The 13,908-nt window shown below is 40.8% G+C and overlaps 2 protein-coding genes across 2 annotated transcripts in view; one reads left to right on the forward strand and one right to left on the reverse strand.

Annotated features, from left to right (window-relative positions):
• Positions 1-4,711: 4,711 nt before the first annotated feature.
• On the reverse strand, positions 4,712-6,770 carry RPS23 (ribosomal protein S23). The gene is made up of 4 exons (XM_084881357.1): positions 6,454-6,770; positions 5,831-5,990; positions 5,024-5,144; positions 4,712-4,903 (listed from the first exon to the last, which is right to left on the reverse strand). The coding sequence occupies exons 1-4, from the start codon at positions 6,455-6,457 to the stop codon at positions 4,757-4,759; spliced, it is 432 nt and encodes a 143-aa protein (XP_084737483.1). The 5' UTR covers positions 6,458-6,770; the 3' UTR covers positions 4,712-4,756.
• LOC311621089 (V-type proton ATPase subunit S1-like) overlaps positions 6,702-13,908 on the forward strand; it is a gene marked incomplete at its 5' end in the record, with an annotated part of 64,117 nt that continues 56,910 nt past the window's right edge. The window contains one exon of the mRNA XM_084880844.1: positions 6,702-6,899. Coding sequence (XP_084736970.1) covers positions 6,702-6,899 — 198 coding nt within the window. The remainder of the gene's footprint in view (positions 6,900-13,908) is intronic.

Here is a 13,908-nt window from a genome sequence, read left to right on the forward strand (position 1 = left end):
AGAGAGAAATTTAACAAAGCATGCCCTGATAGGGTAATGGGAAATCACAGTCCAGCTTCCCTGCAGCCGTTGGTGCATTGTTGTGTACATGTCTGTGCCAGATCCTCAGGGTTTAGCGTGGTGCCTGCACTTGGCAGTCTCGGTCTTTGTGGGTCATCCCTGAGCCCAGGGAAAGGGCCTGCTTTCTGCAGGCGCCAGTCTGGACCTGCTTTTCTCATTACACATTGCCACCTACTCCATCCTCAGAGAAGAATCCTTCCCCCTGACACCAGCAGCGAAATGGGAGGTAGTCTCCTCAGTCCCTTCAGTTGGTTCAGAGAGAGAGTGCCCAGACTTTTCCTGCTTATTATAATAATAGGGAGCTGGCTAAATAAAATGTGGTTCTGTATTGCAGTGAAGGGCAGTGAATTCAATCCCATGTATCAAAATAGGCAGTGCTCATAAACAGTTAAAACAGAAAAGAAAAACTAGATGTAAACAGTACGATCAATACTAATTTATATAAAAAAATGCACCAATACCACATGTTTTCTGTAGTGCATATATAATGTAGGTTAAAAAAAAAAAATGGCCTGGAAGGATGCATGCCAGACTTGCAGGAGAGGTTAGTTACCTGGGAGGATGGAGGGTGGGAATCTGGACTGGAGGTGAACCTAGGCCACTGTGGCTTTTTTGAAATGCTCTGCTTCTCTCTCCACAGACTGAAACCGAGAACTCATTTTTGAAAAGGATTTTAGTCCTCGCAGATAATTTGGAAGCCATGGAAACATTTGAAGGAGAAAATTTAAAAATTATTTAAGTATATATATCACCCAGGGAAAGCTGCAGTTAAATGTTGATATATTTCCTGGTATTAGTTTAAACATATCTAAATTAGGATCATTCTGCATTTGGTTTTACATCCTGATTTTTCCATGTAACATTATATTTGGAACATTTTTCCATGTTATTTAGTATTCTTTGAAAAAAGCAACTTAAAATAACTAATATTTCTTCTAAATAAAAATGTACCAAATAACTCTATTGTCATTTGGGTTTTAGGTTATTCTTGATTCCTCACTGTTTATTTACCAATAATCCACTGAATACTTAATTCTTGCATTGTCAGAACCTGTGCTAGGGATAAGGTGGTTAGTAGAGTAGAAAAAACCTTCTGTCACAGAGCTTTTTTTTTCTTTTTTTTTTCTTTTTTCCCAAATGTAATTTGGTCAGAAATGTGTGCAGGAACAGTTGCTATCTTTAAGTTTTCTATTGTGCATATATAATGTATGTAAAAATAAAAGGTCTGTTATTAAGGAATGAGCAGATCAAAAGATATGGAATGTCTTAAGACTTTTGATGTTGCTAAATTGTGTACAGTAAGGCTGTACCAATTTACTTTCCCAGCAGCAATCTGTTTTACCATTTCCTAAAATCTTTGGAAATAATTTCCTTTTACCTTGCTTTTATTATTGAATCAAACATTTTTCTCTTCCTGTCTTACTAAAATATGCATGCATTCCCAGCTTTGTTCCTTCCTGATATTACACATTTCTCAGTGGTGCTGGGTTAATTTTTCATCTTGTGCATTGTCCACATGATTGATTGCCCACATCTCCACTTCCCTCCAGTCAGAGCTGATTGTCCATGTACTGCTTCCTTTACAACCGGAAGCATGGAGTTAAAAATTAGAAAGTATATGTAATTTAAAGAATTATTATGAGAAATTTCATACATACTCAAAAGAATACAATGAAACCTCACATACTTAAAATCAGAATCACCAATTACAATTATTGCCATGTTTGCTTCATTTAACTCCCTTAATTTTATATCTGTTTGTTCAAACATTTTAAAGTTGTAGCCATTATATTGTTTGTTTTTTACAAGCGTATCCGGAATGCTTTTTATTTGCTATACAGGCAGTCCTCGGGTTACTTTGGACTTGACGTACGTTGTTTTGTGGTTACACTGCCATCTCCATTTATTAAAAAAAAAAAAAAAAAAAAAAAAAAAAAAGTACTGTCATTTTAATGTATGTACACTGTGTTTTATGTTTTTTATTATTTATTTACAAGGTCAGGAATTATCTTTTAAGTCCTTTTTACTGTTTCACTTCATTACTGCTGTGTAAGTGCTTCATGTGAGTGACAGAGGTGCTCATGTAGGTGGGTTTCGACATAGTGAAAATCGTGTTACATAGCCCCAACGTAACCCAAGGATCTACCTTATTCTGTCCTTTTACTCCATTCTTAGCAGTTAAAATCTTTTGGGTTTGTCCTCTCCTTTTACTTCTGAGGGTGGGGCTTTATACCTGAAGCTGCTAACTATAGAGAAAAAAAACCTTATTATAAGCTGGATAAATAAATGCTAAACAAAGCTATTGGGGAAAAAGGTATGATAAAAATATCTCATATCACTGTTTCTAAAGCAAGTCTTAATGGACAAATGTTTCAACAAGTAAATTTCAACTGTTCTCAGCTGTCATTAAAGTAAGAAATTATGTGGCTTACTCTACCCACTGCTGTACACATTCAAACATTAGCTGGTTGCTAAAAGAACAAATTTAACCAGCCAAGTAACATGACTCCTTATATCTATTTTCTCCCCATTTTATTTTTTCTATTTTCCCCATTTATTGATTTTAGAAAGGGAAACATTGATTTGTTGTTCCATCTATTTATGCATTCATTGGTTGATTCTTGCATATGCCCTGACAGGTTCAAACCTGCAACCTTGGAGTTTTAGGATGATGCTCTCATCAGTTGAGCTACCCAGCCAGGGTCTTATTTTTTTCTGTTTCTAATTAACTATAGTGATAATTTTTAGTAAGCTAAACTTAAATGAACAAACACTCCCACACTGAGTAGACTAGAGAACAGAATTTGTCAATAACTTATACAACAAATAATTAAACAGATCATTGGTAAGGACCTGCAGAGGGAGCTGGTACTTCTGACTGGAGTGATCTAGGGCCAATTACATCTTCTGGGGGAGAAGAGCTTCTTGGCAGCAGTTTGAAAGCTTCAGGTCCTCAGGGTCTTGTCCCTTAGCCATAGGATTTGTGTCCAGGTGCATCCTGGAGACAAGTAGGAGCCCTCGTTGCAGGGGGTGTTTTACTTCCTTCTAGGCTGAGGTCTAAACCCTGCAGGGGGCTGGAGGCTGCAGGCAGGCAGCAGTTATTGCTACCCTCTCGTCCTGGCCAGGAACACCTCCTCCTCCAGCAGTACCTGTGAACTTACCCGCACTGCCCACATCACTGCCCACACTTGAACCCAGCATTGGCCCTCCCTGGGCTCTTTGGTCCAGGCCAGGTGAATGAGGCCCAGGCATCTCCAGGGTTGGGTCAGGTATGCCAACCCCAAAGCATCTGGTCAGCCTTTGGAAAGGAATACGGTGTGCAACTAACTACACTCACTAGTAGTGGTAGATGGAAACCAAGCACAGGCAGCCTATTTAACATTCAAATATACCAAATTAACAAGGTGTTCATAAACTTACACAATGCTGTCAAATACGTCAGTTAAAAAGAAGCTGGCCTCTACACTCCTGTGGAAATAGATAACCGCTCACACATTTGAAAGGATAAACATGTGAAATGAGCAGCAGAGGAAATGCCACACACCTGAAGCTGGATGAGGAACGCAAGTTTGAACAAAGCGGAAGTGAGACACAGGGTTTCCTTTAAGAATTCATTTTGATCTTATGGGAAGCCCAAGAACATTTTCCTAACACCCTAACCCTAACCTAACACTAGGCTTTGGTTAGATAGAAATCAACCTGTATTTAACTAATTCTACCAATTGCAGTTTCTCAGACTTAAGGCTAATGAGCCTCATTGCAGATAAAATCCCCCCCACCCCAATACAAATTTTTAAACAATTCATGGGTAATGAACCCCATGGACTCAATACCCAGCTTTAACAATGAAAACACAACCCATCTTGACCATTACTACCCATTCACTTTGTTCTTTGTAGTAGAAAGTCTATCAGTTACTGACAAACTCAGGACCCACAACACTTTGTATAACTGGTCTTCCCTTGAACAAGCTTTTCTTCTATGCCTGAAATCCACTTTATTAAATGACATAATGCCTAAATTTTGCTGTCATAACCATGGAAGCTACATGGATACTGACCTTTACATACTAAACACCAGAGCAGGGAACAACTTGATAGTATTTGTATGGGGTCCAAAGATTGTATCCAAGGTGATTTCTGCCAGTTTAGAGATTCGTTTTATTAAAAAAAAAATATTTTATCGATTTCAAAGATTGGCCTGAAATCCTGGCATGTGCCTCGACCAGGAATCAGAACCATGACTTCCTGGTTCATAGGATGAACCTCAACCACTTAACAAGGCCAGCCAGGCAATTTAAAAAAATATATTTCATTTATTTTTACAGAGGGAGAGGGATACTTAGAAACATCAATCAGCTGCCTCCTGCACACCCAACCAATGGGGATGTGCCTGCACAACCAAGGTACATCCCCTTGACCAGAATTGAACCTGTGACCCTTCAGTCCACTGAGCCAATGCGGTTAGGGCCAATTTTTTAAATTTACTGTTGTTTTTTTTTTTTTTTTCCGGTGGATTGGGGGAAGGAGGGTAAAGAACTCTGCTATGAATACAATTTCCTCTAGAGAATTCTGAATTAACTGTTTTCCCAATCTCATAAAATTGTAAGTTATACAATACGTCTGAAGTAAGGAAAATTAAGACAAAAACATTTTAGGCATATGAAAATTTATTACTGTGATTTCACCATCAAAACTTAGGATCTTGGTCTTTCCTTCTTGCCTTTGTACAAGGCCAAGAGAGACACATTGGCTACTTTGACAACCTTAAAGCGAACTCCAGGAATGTCACCAACAGCATGACCTTTGCGACCAAATCCAGCAACCAGAACTTCGTCATTTTCCTGGAATAAAATTAACAGTTTATTTTGGTATCGGTAACAATCACTAAAAATATTCATCATATAAGGTAACTGGGGTAAACAGCCCCAGGAACAGAAGCTAGAAGACTTAAAAGCACTTACCTCAATGAAATTCAAACAGCCATCATTGGGTACAAAGGCTGTGATTTTTTTGCCGTTTTTGATCAGCTGGACCCTGACACACTTCCTGATGGCGGAATTTGGCTGTTTGGCTTCAACCCCTCTGAAACAGAAACAGCACAAGAGTTGATTTTCTGAAAGGGGATACATTTTAGTTCATTAAGCACCTAAGCACAAAACATATCACAGTCTGTATGGTCACTACCTTTTCTATCTATTCCTAAATTGCTAAATGCCTGTGATTTCAACCATGTTATCTCCTGTCTTAGTGTCATTAGCACAACTGGAGACACCTGCCCCTCTATAAAATACGAAAACAAGAAATTCTGAATGTAACACTCGACTGTCACTAAATTTGATTGGATAGGAGATTGATTTTATTAAGTAAAAACCCGTTTGAGTACTGTCAATTCATGTGATGTGGTTCAACTTTAGCAATAAATCTCAGGCAAGAAACTCCAGTTTTCTCAAGGAGGTGTGATTGGTTCCATTTTAAAAAGTTAACGGATGTCAACAGCTTAGAACAGTTCCCACACACACTGCGATTTGTCCCTTATTTTCCCCCAATCCCTTCAAGCTAATAATGTTAAGGGATCAAAACCCTTGGTCTTCTAACCTCCGAACCCTCATTTACCAACTCTCTATAGTATATTTATAGCATAAATTCATGCATTTAATAAAGTTATGGTGTAAACTCTATAGCTACGCAAAAACCCAGAGTTTACACCGTAACTTTCTTAAATGCATGAATTACCAGAGTAAAATAAAAGACGGTGAACTTTTACTTACACTTTTTCCAGCACGATCCCCTTTGCATGGGAAGCGCCTCCGAAAGGGTTGGCCTTCAGGGCCGTGCCCAAATGGGCCTTCTTGTACTGCTTGTCATGCCACTTCTGATCCCGCCGGTGGCTGCGGAGCTTCCGGGCAGTTCGGAGACCGCGACACTTGCCTACAAACCACAACAGTCGCCTTAGTTCCCCCGTAAAAGCGCCCCTTGTCAGTGTCTCCTAACTCCCGGGACACTAACCTCAGCTGCACACGCCGGGGAGCTCTGCCATCCCATCCTGGCACATGGCCCAACACTTCAGCTTCCCTTAAACCAACTCAGAGGTGGGCACATGCGCTCCAATGGGTGCATCTTCCCGAAGGGCCCGGCCCCGCGCCCAGGCTCAGAGCAGCGCCGGCCGCCCCGCGGGCCCCGCGGGCTCCGCGGCCCGGGCCGCACGGGGCCCGGGCCGCACGGGGCCCCTCCGGCTTCGGCCCATGTGGCTGCGGGCGCCGGGCCTCCCGCCTCAGTCCTCACCCCCGCCCCGCCGTCCTCCTCTCCGCTCCGCTCAGCTCCTACCCGCCCGCTGCCCCTGGGACCCCCGGCTTCTGTCTGCGACCGCCTCCGCCCCGCGGGGACTACGCACCCATCCTGCCGGCGCCACGGGCCTGAGCGAAAGAGAGAGGGAGGCCAGGAAGGAGCCACTAGCCCCCGCGCGCAGGCTCCGCCCCGCCAAGGACCCCGGCGGCTGTCTGCGCCGCGCCTGACCCGAGTCTGGAGCCTCTCAGTGGAAAGAGACAAATGTGCACCACTTTCCAGAACCCACGTCTTATCTAACCTTTTTGACCTTCAGCGATATATAACTTAGGTCGGTGTTTGTTTCTTTTTATGTGGATGCCGGAGGCAAAAGGAACGAGGACCCGCTCACAGGGCGGCACTGGCGCGGTCGGCAAAGCCTCGGGGGCGGGGCTTGGCGGCGCGGGGCGGGGCTTGGCGGCGCGGGGCGGAGGAAGGACGCGGAGTGCGGGCCACGTGCTCATAGTTTGGAAACTTAGACCTCTGCGCCTTAAAAGCCCATTCGCAAGCAGCACGGTAAATGGAAATCGTTTTAAGTGAAGCCATGTGATGTAGTAATTAAAATCCCAAGGTTTAGCTGAAGCCGGTTTGGCTCAGTGGATAGAGCAGAGGCCTGCGGACTGAAAGGTCCCAGGTTCGATTCCGGTCAAGGGCATGGACCTTGATTGCGGGCACATCCCCAGTAGGAGGTGTGCAAGAGACATCTGATAGACGATTCATCGATGTTTCTAGCTCTCTAGCCCTTTCTCTTCCTCTCTGTAAGAAATCAGTGAAATATATTTAAGTAAAAAATAGAAACCCAAGCTCTGGAAAAGACCAGGCCTTAAACCCCAAAGCTGCCATTTACTGGTTGTGCGACCTTGGGCAATTCATTTAATTAACTCTTTAAATCTCGGTTTGTTTTGTAGAGTAAGAGTTTGTTGCGATTTTGGTTCATCCCAGAACTATTTTTTAAATGGTGTTCTCTGTGCCAGGCATTGGGAATACAACAGGGAACAAGGGAGGGAAGGTTACTCTTACAAAGTTTCTATTGTAGATGTGAGAAGGCAGGAAATAGGTTATAAGTATATTTTTAAATAAAGGTAATTTATACTTATTTATAAACACTAGTACGTAATTAGTGTTATAGAGAAAATATAACTGGTTAAGGTGATACTATTGTGGGGATGAGATTGGCTACTCTTGATAGGGTTGCTGAAGAAAGCATCTTGGTGAACCCTACAGTTGAGCTGAAATCCCTAAAGAGAGGGAGCCCCTTAGGCCAGTAGAGTGGGTAGATCCTTCCAGGAAGAAGAGTTCTCTATATGTAGAAGGAGCTGGAGCTTTTCAGGAACTGAAAGACCAGGGCAGAGGGGCTATGTGAATGAGTACTGTGGTGCCGGGTGAGACTGGAGTGGAGTCAATAGAGTAGGAAAGAGAAGGAAGTGTAGACTGTAGAGACAGGTTTTGCAAGGAATTTTTCTTTTTTTTTTTTAATTGAAGTATATGGAAACCAGTAGACACCTTGTCCCCAAAGAATAGGGTGTATGGTTCTTGAAATGTTGGGGGAGGGGCAGGAAGGATAACAAGTTTCCCTCTTTCCTAGTATTTCCTTCCAAGAAGAAGGATTTAAATTCGTGTAACTCCTTATTTCTCTGCCAGTTGACTCATCCCAAGCCAGGTGAGGAGGGGTGACATCTGTGATAAGTTGAGGAAGCTCTTCTTTATTGCCTTGTGGGGACCCAGCTTGCCCACTGAGTGTTTTTCCTGGTTCTCCTGGGGCAGGCTTCTCTTCCCTATGGAGAGTCCAGTGCTTCCAGGATAGTCTGCCATGTCTGTCTTCTGGGGACAGGGGTTCAGTTACAATCCATCTTGTTCCTGCACTGAACTTTGCCCTCCGTTCTGGCCTTCCACAGTGATGGAGGTGGTATTTGCTTCTCCACTTACCTTACCCTGAGTTTTATTTCTGTTGGTTTAGCACTCAGGTGGGGCAGCAGGGTATTATTATTTGATTTCTCTCGGAGTCTACCCCTGTCAACTAAGAAGAAAGATTGATATTTTGAAATTAGGCCAGTTGATGAGGAGGTTTAGGCTAAGGGTGATGCCTTCACACCATGTAGGGGAGAAGCTAGCTTTTCCGAAGGATCCCAGAAGTTTTAACACTGCTGACAATTGATAGTGGAGCATTTAGAATAGTTGGAAATATTATAATTCCTCGTGCTGTAGCTGTAAAAATTGAGGCATTAGTTGCTATGGAAATGTGACAGGAAGTTAAAATAACAGCTTTAAGTGAGGAAAAGGAAGCAGTAAGAGTGAGACCCATAATTACATGCTCTGTATAAATACTAGTGATGAATATTGAGTGCCTCATTTTACCTGATTAAATTATTAAACATAATTTTTCCTCTATCCAAAATGAGATCTCTTATCTTCTCATTCTCACTACTTTTTGGTACAGTGGTTATTTCTTCTTATATCTATTCCAAGGTGGAACTAAAGAAATATGTATGTAGTGCCATGTAATCTTATTAATATTCAGGCCTGATCTTTAAAATCCTTGTTATTATAATTAAACCTCTGTGTAAGATCTACGGGGGCTTGACAATGCTGTTTTTTGATATCCTTTGTGATGTTCCGGGGAGTTATCATTTTAATATGCATATTAAGTTATTCCTCAGGTCTTCTCTACCTTGGCTGAGAACCAAACAAAAGAACAGGCTTTTGAGTTATAAGAAATTAAAGATAATTTTTTCTCACTAGTAAAAGAAAGATACTGTTACTTCCAGGGGGCTTTGAGTTATAAGAAATTAAAGATAATTTTTTCTCACTAGTAAAAGAAAGATACTGTTTCAGCAGGGGGCTTTGAGTTATAAGAAATTAAATAATTTTTTCTCACTAGTAAAAGAAAGATACTGTTACTTCCTGGAATATTATGTTTTAGAATCTCATTCCCTGGAGAGGTTTTAGAATCTGGTTGACAGGCCAGATCTGTTCTGTCAGTGAAGTCAATGGAGACTAATTGATCTATGGTGATGAGGAATGGCTGGAGGTCACTCGTGTAGCCTTTGCATTCCTCAATAAAATGAAATTTCACCAGGATTATTTCTGGGCTAGAGGCCTGGTGCACAGATTTGTGCACATTGAAAGGAAATCAATTAGAAGAAATATTTTAGAGGTTGGGGAGAGACTGGGAGAGGTGGCTCCAGGGCATGTCTGGCCTATCTCACCCAGTTCTGATTGTCTGGACTCCAGCAGCAAGCTCACCTACCTTTTGGAGCATCTATCCCCTAGTGCAATGTTTCCCAAACTTTTGACATATGTGTACCTCTTCTATAATTTTCATAATGCTGAGTACCCCTTGTACTCATGAGAACGTAGAATTAGGCGCAGCTAAGCACAGTGCAGTGCATATCCCCACCAAACTCCAGTGCAATGTGTACCCCCACCAAACTCTTCCCGTACCCCTGGGGGTATGCGTACCACACTTTGGGAAACACTGCCCTACTGGTCAGTGTGCATCATAGTGACTGGTCGAACAGTCAAACGGTCAGAGGGACAATTAGCATATTAGGCTATATATACAATATATTATTTTATATATATATATTTGTAATAACATGTAAATTATAGCATAAATTTAAAAACTATAAAACTAAATGAAAACTTTTGAGTGTTTTATACTACAAAAAGAAAAAGGAGGAGTGAGAAAACAAAATAAGGAAGGAAGGAAGAAAAGAAATGAGGTGTTTTGGACAGGAATAATTTTTCCACAGGCTTAAAACCATTATCTTTTTATTTTGTTCCTAGTAGTCCTTACTAATTATGAAACTAACCCAAATGAATGAATCTGTAACCAGTTTATAGGTATCATTTTTAACACTATGAATAATATGTTCATGTGCCAATTTTAAAACTTACTTAAGTTTTAAGTTAAATTTTCCAAATTTAATTACTTAACACACAACATCTTGGATTTTTACTGAGTAGTTGGACACATTGCTCTCTATGAAATTAAGTGTGCTAATTATTTTCTGTCCAAAGAATTCATATTGCTCTTCTTATAAATGATGGCTTAAAGTATAGGGCACTATCAGATAGCATATATTCTCAATACAAATTTTGTTTTAGTGAATTTTAACTCTGATTCCTTGAGGTGGGAAACCTGCAGGTACTTGGTGGAGTGGTGGAGGCCTCTTTCTCCCTAGGACCCAGTTCTGTTAGGTTCTCCCTGTCCCACAAACCCCCCTTCCAGTCCATGCCTCTATCATTACACCACATTTGTTATCTAGAAATCCCTTTCAATAAAGGTCTTTTGTACTGAAAGTAAAAGAACTTACTTTAAGCTGTGTTAAGAATAAAAGCCAAATTAGTAGCTCATAGATCCAGCACCAAGGGGTGTATACTGACCTCATGAAGTGAAGGTCACTGGTTTCCTAAGTGCAACATCCTAAAGGTGTTCAACCAGCAGTTATGTGTTCACATTTCTACACATCACTGGGCTGGGAGCTTCTTGGGGGCTAGGACTGGGTCTTTTTTGCCTTGTATTCCTGACTTCTAGCACATGACAATAAATGTTTGTCGAATGGGCAAATTTATGAAAGAATAGGCTTCCTATCTCAGTTTAGCTTGAGAGCCAGGAATGTAAATATGAGCCACTGATTTGTTACATTAACCATGTTCCAAGAAGTCAAAAGGGAATTTAAAGTAAGAAGCATGAATATTTAAATCAAAAGCACTTATAAGTATTTAATTTACTAACTTGGTTCTAATCAACTCAGAAGTTGATTTGATGAAAATTGGTAGAAATCATGGCAGCAGTTAGGCTGTGAACTTGATATAGAGTCTGTACCACAAAAAAAGGAGGAGTCGTCGTCGTCGTTGTCTGCATTAGTCTGAATTCTCCAGAAAAAAAGAGAGAATAGGAAATACATATTTATTTATATACCCATTCATCCATCTATTCATCTGCCCTTCCATCCATCCATTTGTTCATGCAATTATAGAGGCTGAGAAGTCCCAAGATCTGCAGTCAGCAAGCTGAGACTCTGGAGAGCTGAGGGTGTGGGTCCAGTCCTAGTTTGAGTTTGAAGGCGGAAGTCTGATGTCCCTGCTCGAGGACAGGAAAAGAGATTAAAGTCTCCCTTTCTCCATCTTGTCGTCCTATTCAGACTTCCAGTGGATTAGATGAGGCCCACTCACATTGGGGAGTGCAATCTGTTTTACTTCGTCTACTGATGCAAATATTAACCTCATTGAGAAACCTCCAGAAACACTCCCAGATAATGTTTAACCGAATGGGCAACTCCTGGTCCAGTCAACTTAATACATAAAATTAACTATCACAGATTCATACCCCCCAGTAAGGAACAAGAAGTACAAATATACTGTGGTAATTTTCTAATGAACTGATGTAACTTGGGTTTTGTCCGTTTGCATTTTCAAATTACTGAATTTTTTTGAAAATATAAAGAGAGAGAGAGAGAGTGTGTGTGAGAGAGAGAGAATCATCAATGATGAGAGGATCATTGGTCAGCTGCCTCCTGCACACCCCCTACTGGGGATCGAGCCCACAGCCAGGCACGTGCCTTTGACCAGAATCAAATCCCGACTCTTTAGTCCACAGGCTGATGCTCTATCAGCTGAGCCAAACTAGTTAGGGCCAAACTACTAGATTTGATGGAATACTTGAGGTAGTTGATTTTTCTAGTTACAGTTGCCTAAATATTGAGGCCCTGGGAGTCATAACCATGAGGCAGGAAGTGGTAATTAATTATGTGACATTATCCGGCACCTTTTATTGAGCACCAGCTCAGCCTCTAGGTTTATTTCAGTTATTTAGACACAATCCCTGCCCTCAAGGAGCCAGGCCTTCTGGTGAGAAAATGCACCGTAAATAAGCAACAGGAAAATAAATGTCTCACTACAAGTAGTGAAGAGAATTATGAGAAATAATTATGGTGAGAGTGAAGAGAATAAAGGGAAAGTTAGAGCAGAGCCACTGATGTGTAAAAAAGCTTGGCACGTGGAGGGTGTTGAAAGCTGAGTGTCAGCCAGTGCTGGAGGATGGTGGGGAGAAGGGCTGGCATAAAACGAGGCAAGGGAGACCAGCGAGGGCCATGTCCTGCAGGGTTTTGTAGGAGGGGGATGGATTTGGATTTTGAATCAGTGTGCAAAGACCTTTATAATTCATTTGAACAATTGACTAATATTATTTTTCAGTCTGAGAATAATTGGATGAATAGAGATTGGTGGTCTGGCAAATGCTAAATGCTCCTTAAGACAAATATTTCTCCCATGAGAACATACTTTAATATGATTATGGGAAGATTGATTTTTATAATCAAACTTCCAGGTAACATTTCATTTAGCAATATATGGTAAATCTGAAAAGGAAGCAAAACCAAGATGTTTTCGGTCAGAAAGAAGGCAGCATGTATATATAACTTCCTGTTCTCTTGTGTAGATTGCTGGATGGATATTTTACATGTGACTGTCCATTTTCTGCATATCTTGTGATTGAGTCACTAACTGCTCCTTGTTCTGGAATATCTTTAGGATGTTTGTATAGTGAACAGTTGAAAGGTAGAAATGATATCTTCTTTGGTAGCAAACAGCAGGTTTGCTTAATAGCCTTGGAAACTTAGGGTTTTTCTCTCTTGCAATGAAACCCACTGCTCAGCATCTGAGCAGTCAGGTTCCATGCCAGGCAGGTGATACCCTAGTGCTTTACAGCCTGCAAGCTATCATATTAGCATTTTTTGTTACTGCTTTTTTCCTCCAAAGTCACAAGATGAGCTGTTCTCAAACAATCACATCTTAACTGTGACTGCTATTCTAAAACATGTGTGAAATCTAGTAGCTTCTAAATATTCTGCCTTAAATATTTTTAACCAAGTGGGAGAAGACTTCAACAATGAAAAAGTGCTATATTAAAATTTTATCATCATCAAGTCATGAAATATATTAAAATGGTACTTGATTTAAAATAAAAAATGTTATGTAGATGCTTAAGCATGAAAATATAACTGAAGCAGATTTATGTAATGTTAAGGACTAAGGAACTAACACTAAGGTTTCTGAGTGTTCACAGAACCGTTATCATCACAGAACAGGATCACCATGTACTTGCTCTCCCAACTCCTCCTGACCAGGGATTGGGTAGCCATGTGGTTAAATACAGCTGCTACTCTCATTGGGGACCGTGAGCTCCTGCTCTAGCGGCTGGAGGAGATGTTCTGTATTTGCCCTGACCAATAGAGTGGCCACTGGCCACACATGGTTCCTGAACACTTGAAATTTTGGTTAATCCCAATTGAGATGTGTATAAATGTAAATTATACACCAGATTTCAGACTTAAGGGTAGAAAAGGAAGATAAATATCTTGTTAATAATTTTTAAAATAATTATGTTTGACATAATATTTTAGGGTAAATAAAATAAACGGTGAAGCAAAAGTAGGTTTACAGTTGTTGTATGGAAAATATCAAAACAATTAATAAATCATAATACCAGAATAAACTCTGTTGTTTCATGTGCAAAGGTAGC

This window comes from Pipistrellus hanaki (genome assembly GCF_964339955.1).
Source record: "Pipistrellus hanaki genome assembly, chromosome: 4".
NCBI lineage: Eukaryota > Metazoa > Chordata > Mammalia > Chiroptera > Vespertilionidae > Pipistrellus > Pipistrellus hanaki.